At 40.0% G+C, this 13,955-nt stretch overlaps 1 protein-coding gene across 4 annotated transcripts in view; it reads right to left on the reverse strand.

Moving 5' to 3' along the window:
• Positions 1-13,955, reverse strand: part of MAP4K4 (mitogen-activated protein kinase kinase kinase kinase 4) — a 242,746-nt gene that overhangs the window by 56,159 nt on the left and 172,632 nt on the right. For all 4 annotated transcript variants that reach the window (XM_048857604.2, XM_048857623.2, XM_048857614.2 and 1 more), the window contains exons 12-15: positions 13,709-13,919; positions 3,430-3,591; positions 1,269-1,355; positions 461-661 (exon numbers count right to left, since the gene is read on the reverse strand). In XM_048857604.2, coding sequence (XP_048713561.1) covers positions 461-661; positions 1,269-1,355; positions 3,430-3,591; positions 13,709-13,919 — 661 coding nt within the window. The remainder of the gene's footprint in view (positions 1-460; positions 662-1,268; positions 1,356-3,429; positions 3,592-13,708; positions 13,920-13,955) is intronic.

Genomic DNA, 13,955 nt, shown 5'->3' on the forward strand with positions numbered 1-13,955 from the left:
TTAACAAACTTGAAACCAATTCTCACTACTGCTCTTGTTGAGAACTTTTCCTTCCATCCTTTATATGTCAGCCTCCCTGGGCCTTGGAGCCTGGGGATCTAGCCTGAGCCAGAACATCTGCTCTGCTCATTTTAGCTCTGCAGCACGAGCCTGGGTCAGTTGACCCGGTATCTGAGACTCGCTGCCATGGGATTTTGTTTTGTTTTGTTCTGCGCAGATGTACCTTAAGTGACTTAAAAACCTAATTCCAATTTTCAAAAGTGATTTAGGCTTTTAAGTTCCACAGTGGGCCTCAGAGGAGCCTAAGTCACCTCTGAAATGACTACCCAACATCTCATTTTGGTACTTTGGCTTCCAATTCTTTTGAGCCCCGTTATAACAGAATCATAGCTGTCAAGATGTTTGATCACTGAGCACAGACGAGCACATAACGGGAATAATATAAGAGAACAAAAGTTACCTCACGTGCTCTTTCAGTAGGTTCATAATGGGATTTAGGCTCAGGGATATGATAGCTTTGTTTATTCCTTTCTTGTTGCTGCTGCTGCTGCTGCCGCCTATGATCATGCTGCAGTGACAGGAGATACGCTTGCTCCTGTTGCAACTGGCGCTGGAGTCTTTCTGCTTGTCGATGCTCCTCCATCTCTCGCCATCTGTATTCCTTTGAGAAAAAGTGTGAGTAATTCAAGACATGACACAGAACTTATGGAAGATATTTCCCTCTCCATCCCATTAACAAAAACTCATTTTTTTCCCCTTACGTGTAAGGTATAGAGAACTAAGCTGGACCAAAATGGCATATAGGTTTCCTGCTGGGAAAGTTGAGAGTGTTTCGCTATCCTTGACGGAACTGGAGAGCTACAGCAAAATGTATTTTAATAAATCCACTATAATGTTCAAAAAACAGTGATTTGGAACAACACTAGGCCATTGTATCCTGGGGTTAATTTACATATCATATGTTTTTGATCTGCAGCATAAGTACCCTCTAGTTCTTCACTGAATGCCAAGGTCTGTTCAAAAACTTGACCACCAAACCAAAACTGTTCAACTTTAACATAAATCCTCCTCTTACTGCACAGAAAGCAGTATGACCATACAGTCTTTCTCATGTGTGCCTGTCAGCCCACTACGCTAGCATAAATGGCCCTTTAATCAAGCTCCAATGTTCATACAGTAGGTGCAGCTATGTCCGACTAAGGGAAGTCTAGGACTGGCCAGATGAATGAATCCTATCGCTACTGAACAAAACAGATACAGTGCGTTACCAGTAACATGGCCTGCTCCTGGAGCAGCTGCTGCTGAAGAATTTCCAAGTGCCGCTGCTCCTCTTCTAGCTGTCGCCTGATATACTCCTGTCACATAGAAATTACCCAGCAATAAATTCATTCAAAAGGAATGCATCAGAACCACCTGAGTGGAACACCACAAGCTACTTTCCCAGTCATCTTTAGTAATAAATTCCCTTAGTGCTGGATTAATGCCTAGAGAACAATTTAGAAAACCCTATAATCTAAAATTCTTAGTTGGCTGATGTATCCTGTTCGGGCTACTGTAATATTCAGGGCATGGGCCATAGCTCGTTTATGTATTTTGAGAGTGGTTTCAAAAGAAGCAAATGCACTTAAGAAAAGTTTTGAGAGTTAAACACAGCAAGTCTTACTCAATCCAGCCAACACAAATCACATGCAAGTTTTATTTTAAATTAGTTTTTCACGCTTGTGTGATGAACAGTTAGCAACAGCAAGAGCCAGGCTTAGTATAGGCAGACCCTTGTGCAAGCTTCCCCACGGGGGCCTTGCCAAATGCAGTTGACACCTGACCTGCCATCTCCCATACTAGCCCAATCAGAAGCCTCTCCTAAGCAGACACTGCCAATCTTGCTGAATTATGCGATGGTTATGACACAAACAAACATCCACTAGGAAACAGATTTTAGACCAAACAAACTCACTTTCTCTTGTGACCTAGCCATAGTTAAACCTACATCGAGAGGTCAAAAGTGAATATGTTGACCCACTATGTCACCAGGCCCCCATACCAACTCTAACTATGAAGCACCCTATCCAAGCAGATAACATCCTGTCATGCAAGTAATGGAAGTATGTAATATATGCATGCGTGCAACATATATATATATATATATATATATACACACACACACACACACACACGTACAGTGTATGCATAAAGAAATTAATGGGTCAGTGCTATGGAGACAGGAGCAACAGAAAAGTCTAATGATAGATCAATGATGTACACCAGCTTATCACAGGAACCCTGGCAAGTCCACAGGTCAGGTTAAGAAAAATACAGAAGAAATGTGTTACATTTCTTTAAAATATGTAGCGGCACAATTTGACTCTTCCAGTTAACGATTGCCATCATTGCCACTGCATTTTTGTGATTTCATAATTAGCATCTAAACATTTTAAGTTGCTACTTGGGATAAAAGGCATCTGCCTAAAAGTAAATTACGCTTCATTCATTCATTCATCCCAGTAGGCTCAAATTATTATTTTGTGCCCCATCACTCCCAAATGTCTTAAAACAAAAACAAAAAGTCCATTGCATTCAGAAGGGCAACAATCCATAACATAAAGGTACCACACCTTTAAGTAGACGTTAGATATTTCTGGCCAAATCCTGCTCCCACTGAAGTTAGTGGGAATTTTGGCCTTGATATCTATGGAAGCACAATTGGGCCCTTCATTTGGAATGAATATTTAAAGAGTACACAAAGTAATTACCCTGATTAAAGTTTATAACGGGTTTTTAAGTGTGCAGGTTTCATGCATAATTTCCACAGCTCAGTGACACACAGTTTGAAAGACCTCACTTATACTTTAAACATTAAGAACACATTTACAGAACATAAGATATTCTAAACGTTGTCTGAATTGGCATACACGACTGTGGATTTCCCCCGCATTCCCAACACAGAAAAGGAAAATACGGTACAACACAAATTAATATAGCATTACGGGTTCATTTTTCAACTCAGCATATTCAGAGTTATAACTAAGCCTTTGATTTAACTCATCCAACATGCCAAAGCATTACAAATAATATGTCCATCTTCCTCTGAGGTCTTCTGGACCTGGCTGATCCTGTGAGAGCTACTGTTCAACAAGGAGAATCAAGAACCAGTTTTCAGTATTTGTTCAGATTCCATCTTCAGAGGATTTTAGTCAAATGCTGGGTGTAAATTTAGTTTAGAGCCATCTGTGGGGGTCATTTAAGACTTCACTTTGCAAGCAACATGAAGGTCACTTTATATCCCCGTAGAGCTTTATGTTCTACTTTTCTGTGTTTTTTGTCAAGGACAACAAAGAGGTCGGCTGGACTCTTCGGTGTTGGTTCTTTTATATTGAACTAATTTTTTAAAAATAGAACAACAAACCTAATGCACTTGTATCATGGACTCACCTGCTCTCTCTCCACTCTCCTTTTCTCTTCCTCTGCTCTCCTCCTCTCTTCCTCTTCCTTACGCCTCCTCTCCATTTCTTCTAGCCGTCTTTTCTCCTCCTGTTCTCTTCGCCTCTGCTCACGCTCTTGTTGCCTTCGAGCTTCCCGTTCTCTTCTTTGTTGCTAGAGCAAGGGGAAAAAATGAAATGTTACTTTTATGGTTACCAAAGAGAGAAAGTTGGGGTTGATTTCTACTGGAAGGCTGGTAAGTAAAGTATGTAGGCCCCAGCAACTAACAAAGGAGTGTGCAGTAAACTATTCCATACATAAGAGGCAAGTATCCTGACATGGTCAGTTATACTCTTGAGCTTCTTCACAAGGCTGCACATAACGTTTTCCCAAACACTAAGAGGTTCACTGCTGCTGCTGCCCCAAGACCAGATGTAAAGCTCAAACTGAAGCATCTTTGAAGAAAGAACGCAGTGAGGTAGTCACATGCTATCAGTCACCTTCTGAATTCCATCAGCCTTTCCCATTATCCAAATTTTGCCAAAAAAAGAAAATGAAATGAAATAATCACTTTCTGGATCACTTGCAGCAAAAATAACAATCCTATGAATACCTGATAAGCTTTTTAGTCAACATGATATGTCCTATGCGAAGAATTTAACTGCTGGTGCAACAACCCAACTGATGAAAAGGTGCCATACATTAATTCACTGGCAAAAAAATTTGTTAATGAAGAACTGAGGTTGCCCAGAAGTGCCTCACCTTTCCAGAACATAAAATGCACCTATTTTTAAACCTCTGAAAATCAAGAAACACAGGTTTACATCTTTATGGTCGCATAAATGAGCTTCCAAACATGAATCAAACGTAAACTGGTGCAGTGATGTCTGCCTGAGTCTGCAGAGAGCCCTGAACAATAGCTCTGAGAGGTGTGAACTGATAGATTCATGTCCATATAGCACAAACTTAGAAAGCAAGACTGATATTTATGCTTCAGTCTAACTGCTGATAATTGTAGCAGAACCATCCAGCTAATCTGCCTACCTCAAAATCTTAAATTGCCTCCCACGCGTCCTCAAGTGCCAAGCTGTCTCCGGCTTAGCTGCCAAAACCTATCTCCCCTGACAATTTCTACAACATGCTTACAGGCTTCTAATACAGAAGTCTGCAACTTGTTGAGAATAAAATGTAGAAGCCATGTAACAAGAGATAACTATAATGATTATTCTTTTTCACATTTAATTAAATAAAAATTCAGTTTTTTTAGTTTATCTGAAGCTGCCACAGAATCATGTCTGCTGAGCCAGAGTGCCACAGTAAGCAGGGGCCTTACCAGAGAATTTAGTCAAACCTGTGATGGAGTTCACATGGTCATGGCTATAGGTGCTCTCTCTGTAACTGTGCACACTGAAGCACTAAAGGCCATGCTTCACTCCCCTCCCTTCCTGCACCTGCTGCTTGCTTTGCTAAGTACACACACAACTTGACTGCTCAAGTAAAAATGCAACTGCTTTTTCCTTCCCACTGGGATCAACACTTTGCCCCAGGTGTAGAGGAGAGTGGTTGAGAGGAAAGTGACTAACGCAGTTTAAGGCTCAGAAATACATAGCTAATGCTCTACGCTTCCAGTGCTTCTTGACTAGTGGCGCTTCTGGAAGCTATGCAGCTTTCTTAGAGATATTTGTTCACATATACCCACACCACATCTATTGGCAGCATTCCTGCTTTTCTTTAGAGTCACCTGGGGTTCACCACCGCCTTTCTTCTCTTCCAATTTCATTGGACATAATTATGCTCTTTTCTCTAGTATGTATTTTACAAGTCTCTACACACACGACCTTTGCACTTTTTCCTCTAAGTAGGCACCTAGATTTTGCTGATCTGAACAACTTCTCTTCAATGAGTAGAGATACAAAAACAGTAAAGGCAGCTCAGGAAAACAGTGGAGTTCTTAGGTTTTACTACTTGTTTTTTAAAGCACATTGAAAAGGGTTAAGTGGGCTCTTTTGTTTCAGAATCTACACATCTCTTGTCAAACAAATTCTGTATTTAAGTGAAAACATTCAGGTGCCTCTTGGCTAATCAAATCTCACAGGCTCTAAGCTTTCAAGCAGAACAGTTTGGTTGCCCAGAGAATGCAAGAGGCAACAAACTGTGATTAGTTAAGATGCATGTTTATTAGCTCTAACTCATCTTATACACAATTGCTCTACCACTTCTTAAACATAATTTTTTCAAAGAAAATAATTCTAGGTTTAAGAAAACCTCTTGACCCCAAAAAGCAAAGGTAAAAATACTTTCTGTATACAAATAGTCATCATGGGTCAACATTTTTTTCTAGGTTTCAGAGTAGCAGCCATGTTAGTCTGTATTTGCAAAAAGAAAAGGAGGACTTGTGGCACCTTAGAGACTAACAAATTTATTTGAGCATAGGCTTTCATGAGCTACAGTGGGGCTGGGTGGGGACATGGAGTGAAGTGCAGATGTGGTTGTCTGGCTCACTGCCCCCCAGAATGGACCCAGCTGAGGGGTCCTGTTCTCTGCACCTACAAGCTCTGTGTTAGACCATGTTCCTGTCGTCTAATAAACCTTCTGATTTACTGGCTGGCTGAGAGTCACGTCTGACTGCGAAGTTGGGGTGCAGGACCCTCTGGCTTCCCCAGGACCCCGCCTGGGCGGACTCGCTGTGGGAAGCGCACGGAGGGGCAGAGGAACTGAATGCATCCGATGAAGTGAGCTGTAGCTTACGAAAGCTTATGCTCAAATAAATTTGTTAGTCTCTATAGGCGCCACAAGTATTCCTTTTCATTTTTTCTAGTTATTGCTGCGGGGCCAGCAATAAATAAACAAACTGCACCGGTTTGCTGCAGTATCTATATCCCTAACAGGTCATGATAACAAATCTTAAAATTGTATTATTCAGATTACTTTCCTGATATCCTCCTCCCCCATTTTAACTCAAGCTGTTCTCAAAATACTGACAGCTAAAAATCAAGTCAGAGATAGAGACCTATGCTTGCTCTACCTAAAACAAATACTTTACACCAGCTATCAAAGTATATAAATCCTTAATATGCAATTCAATGGCTCATGAGCCACACAGCTGCTTGGTTAGTGTCACTAATAAGCTTGGAGAAAGAACGAACAAACGAAAATGAGAATAATTCAGTTCTAAGGTCCATCTTCATGACATACCCATGCTAGAAATGGAATTGGTATACCATTGGGAAGATGAGGATCCCAGCATGTGTTTCTCATCTTCATGGTTCACGAGATATTGCACCTTCAATCTGACACCTGTCTCTCTGTCTAACAGTATTTATTGACACGATACAGGACATATTGCAAATCTTGGACCAGGGTCTTTCATTCCTTGGAAGATGGACACAGTTTGGGTCATTTTAATGAGATGAATCTATCATTTCTTGAAGCTATGGAGAGGTTTTTAGCAGTGACTATAAATAGCAACAACTGATAAGATAGCAACAACAACAACAAAGGAGTTCAAAATTGACTGGAGGAGTGCGGCACTCTGTACCTCAGAGCAGCAGCCTGGAACCCCCATATTCTCCAATATCATATAATGATGATATGTTTTGTACAAAGTATTCCTTGTGAGGTATCATTTTAAAAGTCTTGATCTGTTGAACATTAATATCCTCTTGGATTGTATGTGCTATCATTGTATGTGAAGTTATGGAAGTTTTCCTACGTGTGTGTTACTGAAATATGTTGTGGGAGATGCCCACAGCCAAGCTTTCAGGTACAACAGTGGAGTAGCCAGATGTGCTGATGGCCCATTGAAGGGAATCCACTCTCTCAATGACTAACCATCTCAGAGAGAACACGTATACAATGGAGACTGCTTGACCCACACCATAGCTAAAGATCTTTCCAGCAAGCTGGAAGAAACAATAAAAGCAGGGCAAGTGACATCACAACCTGGCCTCACTCCCCCCACAACACAACACCTGGTAATGTCTGGAGGACAAAGACTTTGAACTCGGGAGGGTGGTCCTGGGCTGGCAGACAGTTCCAGCTTATGAATTAACGATCTGCGAACTGTTTGTGCCATCTGTCAGGATGAGACACTGCTTGATTCCTGTTTAGTTTATAGAACTCATATTGCGAATTTACTTTTATTTCTTAGGTAACCAACTTTGATATCTATGCTTACTGCTTACAATCACTTAAAATCTATCTTTCTGTAGTTCATAAATCTGTTTTATATTTTACCTAAAACAGTGTGTTTTGGTTGAAGTGCTTGTGAAATCTCAGCTCAGTTTACAAAGGCTAGTGTGTGTCCTCTCCACATCGAGGGAGCGATGGACTAGATAATGAACTTACACTGGTCAGGCTTCTGACGAGGGCAAGATAGTACAGTTCTGGGGTGCAAGGCTAGGGAGCTGGGGGCAATTGACTGGAGCCTCTCTCTTCTTGGTTCATGAGTGGCTGGCAAAGCATTCATGTAACTCAATTGGGTGTGCCCCTGCCTGTGGATGTCTGTGTAAGCGCAGTACCTGTCAGAGGTTTGTAGTGTGGCAACAGGATCATGGGGTGGGAGGGATACACCAAAGTTGGTGGGACAGAGGGTTCAGTGGTCCCACAGTCCAGGTTGCACCCTGGGGGGTCCCATCACAAGGAACATGTCAGTTTCCCATACCATGATGTAAATAAAATAAAATTCTATTTAAAAAAAAAAAAATCTTGAGTTTCAACAACCACAGTGCATGTTTACCACCCACTAGAAGATAAAGAAATACAAACTCTGCCACCAATCTGCACTTAAAGCAAATCTCTGAAGCACAACCATGATGTCTGTGTGCCAAAGCACACAAAGGGATGGAGTTTCTTTACACCAGTTCTACCTTCCTATTAGCACCACTTTAGTGGACTTGCTAAATGAATGCAAGTCTAGGCACCTGGCACTGCTTACCAAGAACATCACCTACCCACGGTCCACCGAATATGCAGAGTCCAACTTATAAGACTTCCCTTTCTTTGAATATGGCCTGTGAAAACCAAGCCACTGAAGCAGCAAACACTAAATACATAGAATTATTTTCAACCAGTGAGGAGAGGAGAGATGTATTGTAATAAAAACAGAGTAGGCTCAGAGAAGTTTTCGACATGAGTAATGACGCTACTAGCTAGCTACAGATTTCCTTACTTTTAAAGCAAGATGAGCCACCTGACCTCCCACTGTGCACTTGTGCTTTTTAACCTAAGATCACCTCACTGGCTAGACTTAAACTTTTTTTGACGAGTGAATACTGACAGGATATGTTCACAGTGCCGTTTGGGCTTGACATCAGAAGCATCACTCATGATGGACTTTTTTGGTCTAAGACCAACTGTAAGTGCCGCTAATATAATTTTCTTCTTGATTTTAAAAGTAAGTGCATTAGTTACTATACCTCTACCTATACATCACAAAAAATACACAAAATTTAGTATATAGCCTGGCTCCTGTACATACGGAGCTGGCTAGGTGGCACAGGCTGTTGCACTGTGGCTCAAGACAGTCCTTCAAATCTTCTTTAGCTGGACGAGAGACATAGTAGTCTAGTACCAACCTTTCATGATGCTGTATGTCAGATGAGCAGATTATTTTCAGGCAACTAGCCACTAAAGAAAAGGCAAGCTCCAGAGTGCTGAAAGGAAATTTCTAATAGGTGCAGATAGAGCAATGGTAAAACTGCTAGGATCCTGACAACTGTCCTCTTAATGTCACCCATACCGCATTCTAACTCAGCTCTCAGAATGGTTCATGATTTTATAGGTCTGAGCTCACAAACTATGCTGTGTATCATGATTTACCAGAAGGGGGCAATGCAGCTACACATGCAAACTGCTAGTTTGCATATAAAAACAAATACAGTACCCTCGCTCACACAAGAAAACACTACCGATGAATGCGTGGATTAGAATACATATAAAACCACCTCTATATATCTGTCTTATATCCACATGAAGGTAGATGTATACATGCATTAATGTTGGTGACGGAGTACTTGGAGGTGGGGAGAGGATAAAATAATCATATTGGACATGAGTCCACAGTGTAACCAACCCAAAATGTGGGCAATTCAAATGAAGTGGACCTGGATGGAAACCTTTCCTCTTTTCGTGTTGTAAAACAAAGTCCTGGCAAAATCACCCTCTGCACCTCATTGTGCCTAGCTTAATTGGAACCAATTAGATCAGAACCCTCTGAACTGTGGACGTTATTTTTATTATTTGTATTATGGTAGCACTTAGGAGACCTAGTCATAGAGGCTCAGTACTTACATCGCAACTAGTTCTCATTTTGCAAAATCAAAACTAGACTCGGTTTTGCCAAGCACGAATTCTGATGCTTCTTCATTCCCTTCAAGGCCAGGATTGCTTTTTTCCATTTTGTTGTAGAGAAAAGCTCAGATGCAGGCACATTTAAAAATAAATAATAATAATAATAAAGTCGAGGACAGCTCAGATTTCTTTTTTTAACCACCTAAGTCTTAAGTGTCATACAAGTGATCATTATATAAAAGCATATGTCTAACCAAAAACTTGCAAAGCTTCAGATAATCTTCTACACTTCAGCAATGTATAATTTCCTCCTTGTAAGTAATTCAGAAATTACAAGGTCTCTGAAACAATTGTTTTCAGTAGTCACTTATATGCCTTTTAAAAGCAATCTTCTCTCTAATACTGCTGAGGATAATGCACTTTTGGCATGTGTCCTACACGCTGTTCTTGTGGCAGTCTCAGTCAAAACTGTCTAGGATCTGTGCCAGAATTGTAAGAACAAGTGCTCAATTTTAATTTAAGAAAGAAAAAGAAAAAATAGACATGTCGGCAATATGTCAGGGAGACTACCTATGGTCTAAAACGTTCCTCTAATTCTCACAAGTGAATGTCAAACACAAATGCCAAAAAATGCAACTTCCACCAAAAGCAGCACCAGAAACCCAAACCGACAAAAGCCAGGGAATTTGAAAGCGACACTATTTTTAACTCACGTTATTAAGTTTTTCTTTCTTCATAACACAAAGTAATTTAAGAACAAAGGTTCATCCTTTTGGTTTCTTGGCTTTCATCACTCTGTGCCACAATATTAATGTTATCTAAGAACGTTTCTTCCCCTCACCCTCTTAAAGAAGGTTTGTTCTGGCTAAAGTTTTCCTAAGAATCTCTCAGCTGGACGGATGCTTCTCCAAGAATAGAAGATCCAAAACAAAAAAAAGTTCAAAAGAACTACATATGCTTGTAAGCATTTTGGTGAGGGCCATGTTCTTTTTTAAACTAATTTCTTATTGATGACAATGCTTTTTTTCTAAAAAAGCTTATATGGTAATTTCACCATAAAAAGTGAGGGAGTTTGGCAGCAGTTATAGATTTGGCAGACGCAGAAGTTTTTCTCCTCCAACTCTTCATGGTCTATTGTGGAACTCTATTCACAAATGCATCAATCCTCAATACGCAGTGTCACTGTGTTGCTAACGTTGTAATCAATCAGTTTGAAGTCTATTTTTCAGCAGCAAATTATTCAAAATTGTTCTGACTTTTTAAAAAAGGGTGAAAGGATATATTTAAGCAAAAGAAAACATGATTTTATAAACTAAAAAAAAAAAAAAAGCTATCCAACATGCATATGCTGGAATAAACTGAAGAGTCAAGTGAAGGATAGGCTATCTAAAGACAGAAAACTAATCATATTGCCACACAGATCCATCCTTGAAGGAGGTAGGTTTATACATATCAAATACTGGGTTTTTTTTAAATACATAAAAACATTCACTTACAGGGCCTTTTTGAAAAGAGAGGGATTGACCTAAATGCAACTACCACCTGATTTAGCGTTTTCATTTTTTTAAGTTTTGCATGTATTTACACACACTCTCTAACACCTAAATAACCCCTTCAATTAAACTTTAGACTCTTTCTAGCAAACAGACACATTGTTCTCTTTCTGTTATTTGCAGCATTTTTCCTTTTGTATTGAGAGCAATTTCAGATTTAAAAGGTCATATTGATCATGGCAGATTAAATGGGTTACATCACTTAGTTATTAAAAAAAAAAAGCCTAGAATTAGAGTTTTCAGATGTTTAAAAGAAAAAAAAAGTTTCACTTTTGTATTAAGTGGGATTTCAGATTAACAACATCATGCAGGGGACTAAGCGAGTCATTGGATTAGGGTCACCTCAAAGGTTTTAATTCAAATCCTGACTCAACTAAAAAATAAGCATCTCATTTTAGCTTTCCGCAGTCTGCTTTATGACCAAATAATAAAATTGCTGCACAACTGACAGTCTCTTTTAGACAGGCCAAGACCTGGAATGGCAATGATATTTATCTTGGCAATTTGAGGATGGTGGGGGAGAGACAGAAGAGAAAAGAAGCTTGCATAGCTCCTTCCTGCTGCATATGTGTGGCTGGGTCCTAGCTATCAGTTCCTCCTTATAAAAGCAGTAAATTCACTCACACATTTGAAGGGGGTTGGGGAAAAAGTCTTAAGGTAACCTGCAAAGCTTTTTTGAATTTTATGTTACATTATTGATCGTGTTAATACATAATGCAAATCTTAAAGTTATGAATCGTAAATGTATGTGTAAACTTGACGTACTACGTGGAGCTAATCTGGTCATCGTTGCACTGTTAAACATTATCAGTGCTTGGAAAACTAGATAGCTTTGATGAAGAACTACATGCCAAACGAACAGCTGTAACAGCAAATCAAACAAGGATCTTTGAGGACAATTGGAATTTGACCCTGTACTTCCTGAAGAGCCAAATGATTGGTTTCACTTCATCTCCCAGACTCAGTTTTGGTCTGCAAAATTTTTTAGAAAATTTTCCATCTGCCAGATCCTCAAGAACCTTTTATTTCCTCACTTACTAGCTGTCTTGTGTGAGCATTTAAATAAAGAAAGTTTAGAAACAAAATAATTAAGACAGACTCACAAGGGACAAGGTGATGTACAAAAAACTTTTGAGCAAGAAAATCCGAACAAACTATGTTAGCAAACAATCAGTATATTTCCCAAAGGGTAAACACGCAAAAATTTACCTGGGCTTTTGTTAAAAAATTCAGATGGATATAGATACAAAAATGTATGAAAATGGCATGTCTCCTACAGGACAAATGGGAAAAAAATCCAGTATATTATGTATGATTTGCCACCTATGACATTGAGAAAAATGAATAATGGGTATTCTTATACCATATACCTGTATGCTACTACACATAGAATTGTAGGCCTGGAAGGGACCTCAAGAAGCCCTCAAGTCCAGCCTCCCGCACTGAGGCAGGACCAAGTGAACCTACACCATTCCCTGACAGGTATTTGTACAACCTGTTCTAAAAACCTCCAATGATGGTGACTCCACAACCTCTCTTGGAAACCTATTCCAGAGCTTAGCTATTCTTATAGTTAAAAGTTTTTCCTAATACCTAACCTAAATCTCCCTTGCTGCACATTAAGCTCATTACTTCTTGTTTTATCTTCAGTGGACATCGAGAACGATTGATCACAGTCCTCTTCATAACAGCCTTTAACATATCAGACTGTTAAAAAGGTGCCCCCCCTCTCAAGGCTAAACATGCCCAATTTTGTTTAACCTTTCTTCATAAGTAGATTTTCAAAATCTTTCATCATTTTTGTTGCTCTCAGCTGGACTCTCTCCACAATTTGTCCAGAATTGGACACATTACTCCAACAGAGGGCCTCACCAGTACCAACTAGAGCAGGACAATTACCTCCCATATCTTACACGAGTCTGCACTGCATCAAAAAAGAGGTTGCCATCCACCACGCACGAATGCCAAATGCAGATATTTAAGAAAGCTCTAAAAGAACTCTGATACATACCATGAACAGATATTTCTCAAAGCCGTTTAAGCGGCATGATCTGGTTTAAGAAAGCTGTACACTGATAACTAAACATAGAAGTCTTTCCTTCTGTACAGCTACACCAAAAGTCTCTAGGCCAATTGCCTGGTATTTTGAATAGCAATAGATATATACATACACAATTATCTTCATTCAAAATACAATGCATTTAGGCTTTTGGAATCAGTTACCTCCTGGGAGTTTGCAGGGTATTCAGTACTTTTGGAAATCAGACCACCACGTCTACACATGGATGCAAGAGCCTTACTTTAGGATCCTGGTTTTGAAAATCTTAGCTAATGGATATATATATATATACTGTTCTTGCACAATACACAGGGAATATTTCTTAAGAACTTGGGACAATAAGCATAGCAGGAGCTCTGCCACCTTAGCTCCAGTCTTCTATTTCTACCTCTTCTAGCCGCCTCCTTTGCTCTTTCTGCTGCTCTATGCGTTTCTGTCTCTCTGCCAACAGCTGCCTCTTGTACTCCTCCTGCTCTCGGAGCTGCTGTTCCTGTAGCAGCTGCTGTCTCCGAAGGGCCTCCGAACGTTCCTTGTTTTCCTGCTGCAGTCTCAGGAAATCACGTCGGAGGGTAGATTCTCCAGGCACATTGACAATCGAACTGCAAAAGCAGAAAGTTAAGCCTCCCATACCACAG

Source organism: Caretta caretta, chromosome 1 (genome assembly GCF_965140235.1).
Source record: "Caretta caretta isolate rCarCar2 chromosome 1, rCarCar1.hap1, whole genome shotgun sequence".
Classification (NCBI taxonomy): Eukaryota; Metazoa; Chordata; order Testudines; family Cheloniidae; genus Caretta; species Caretta caretta.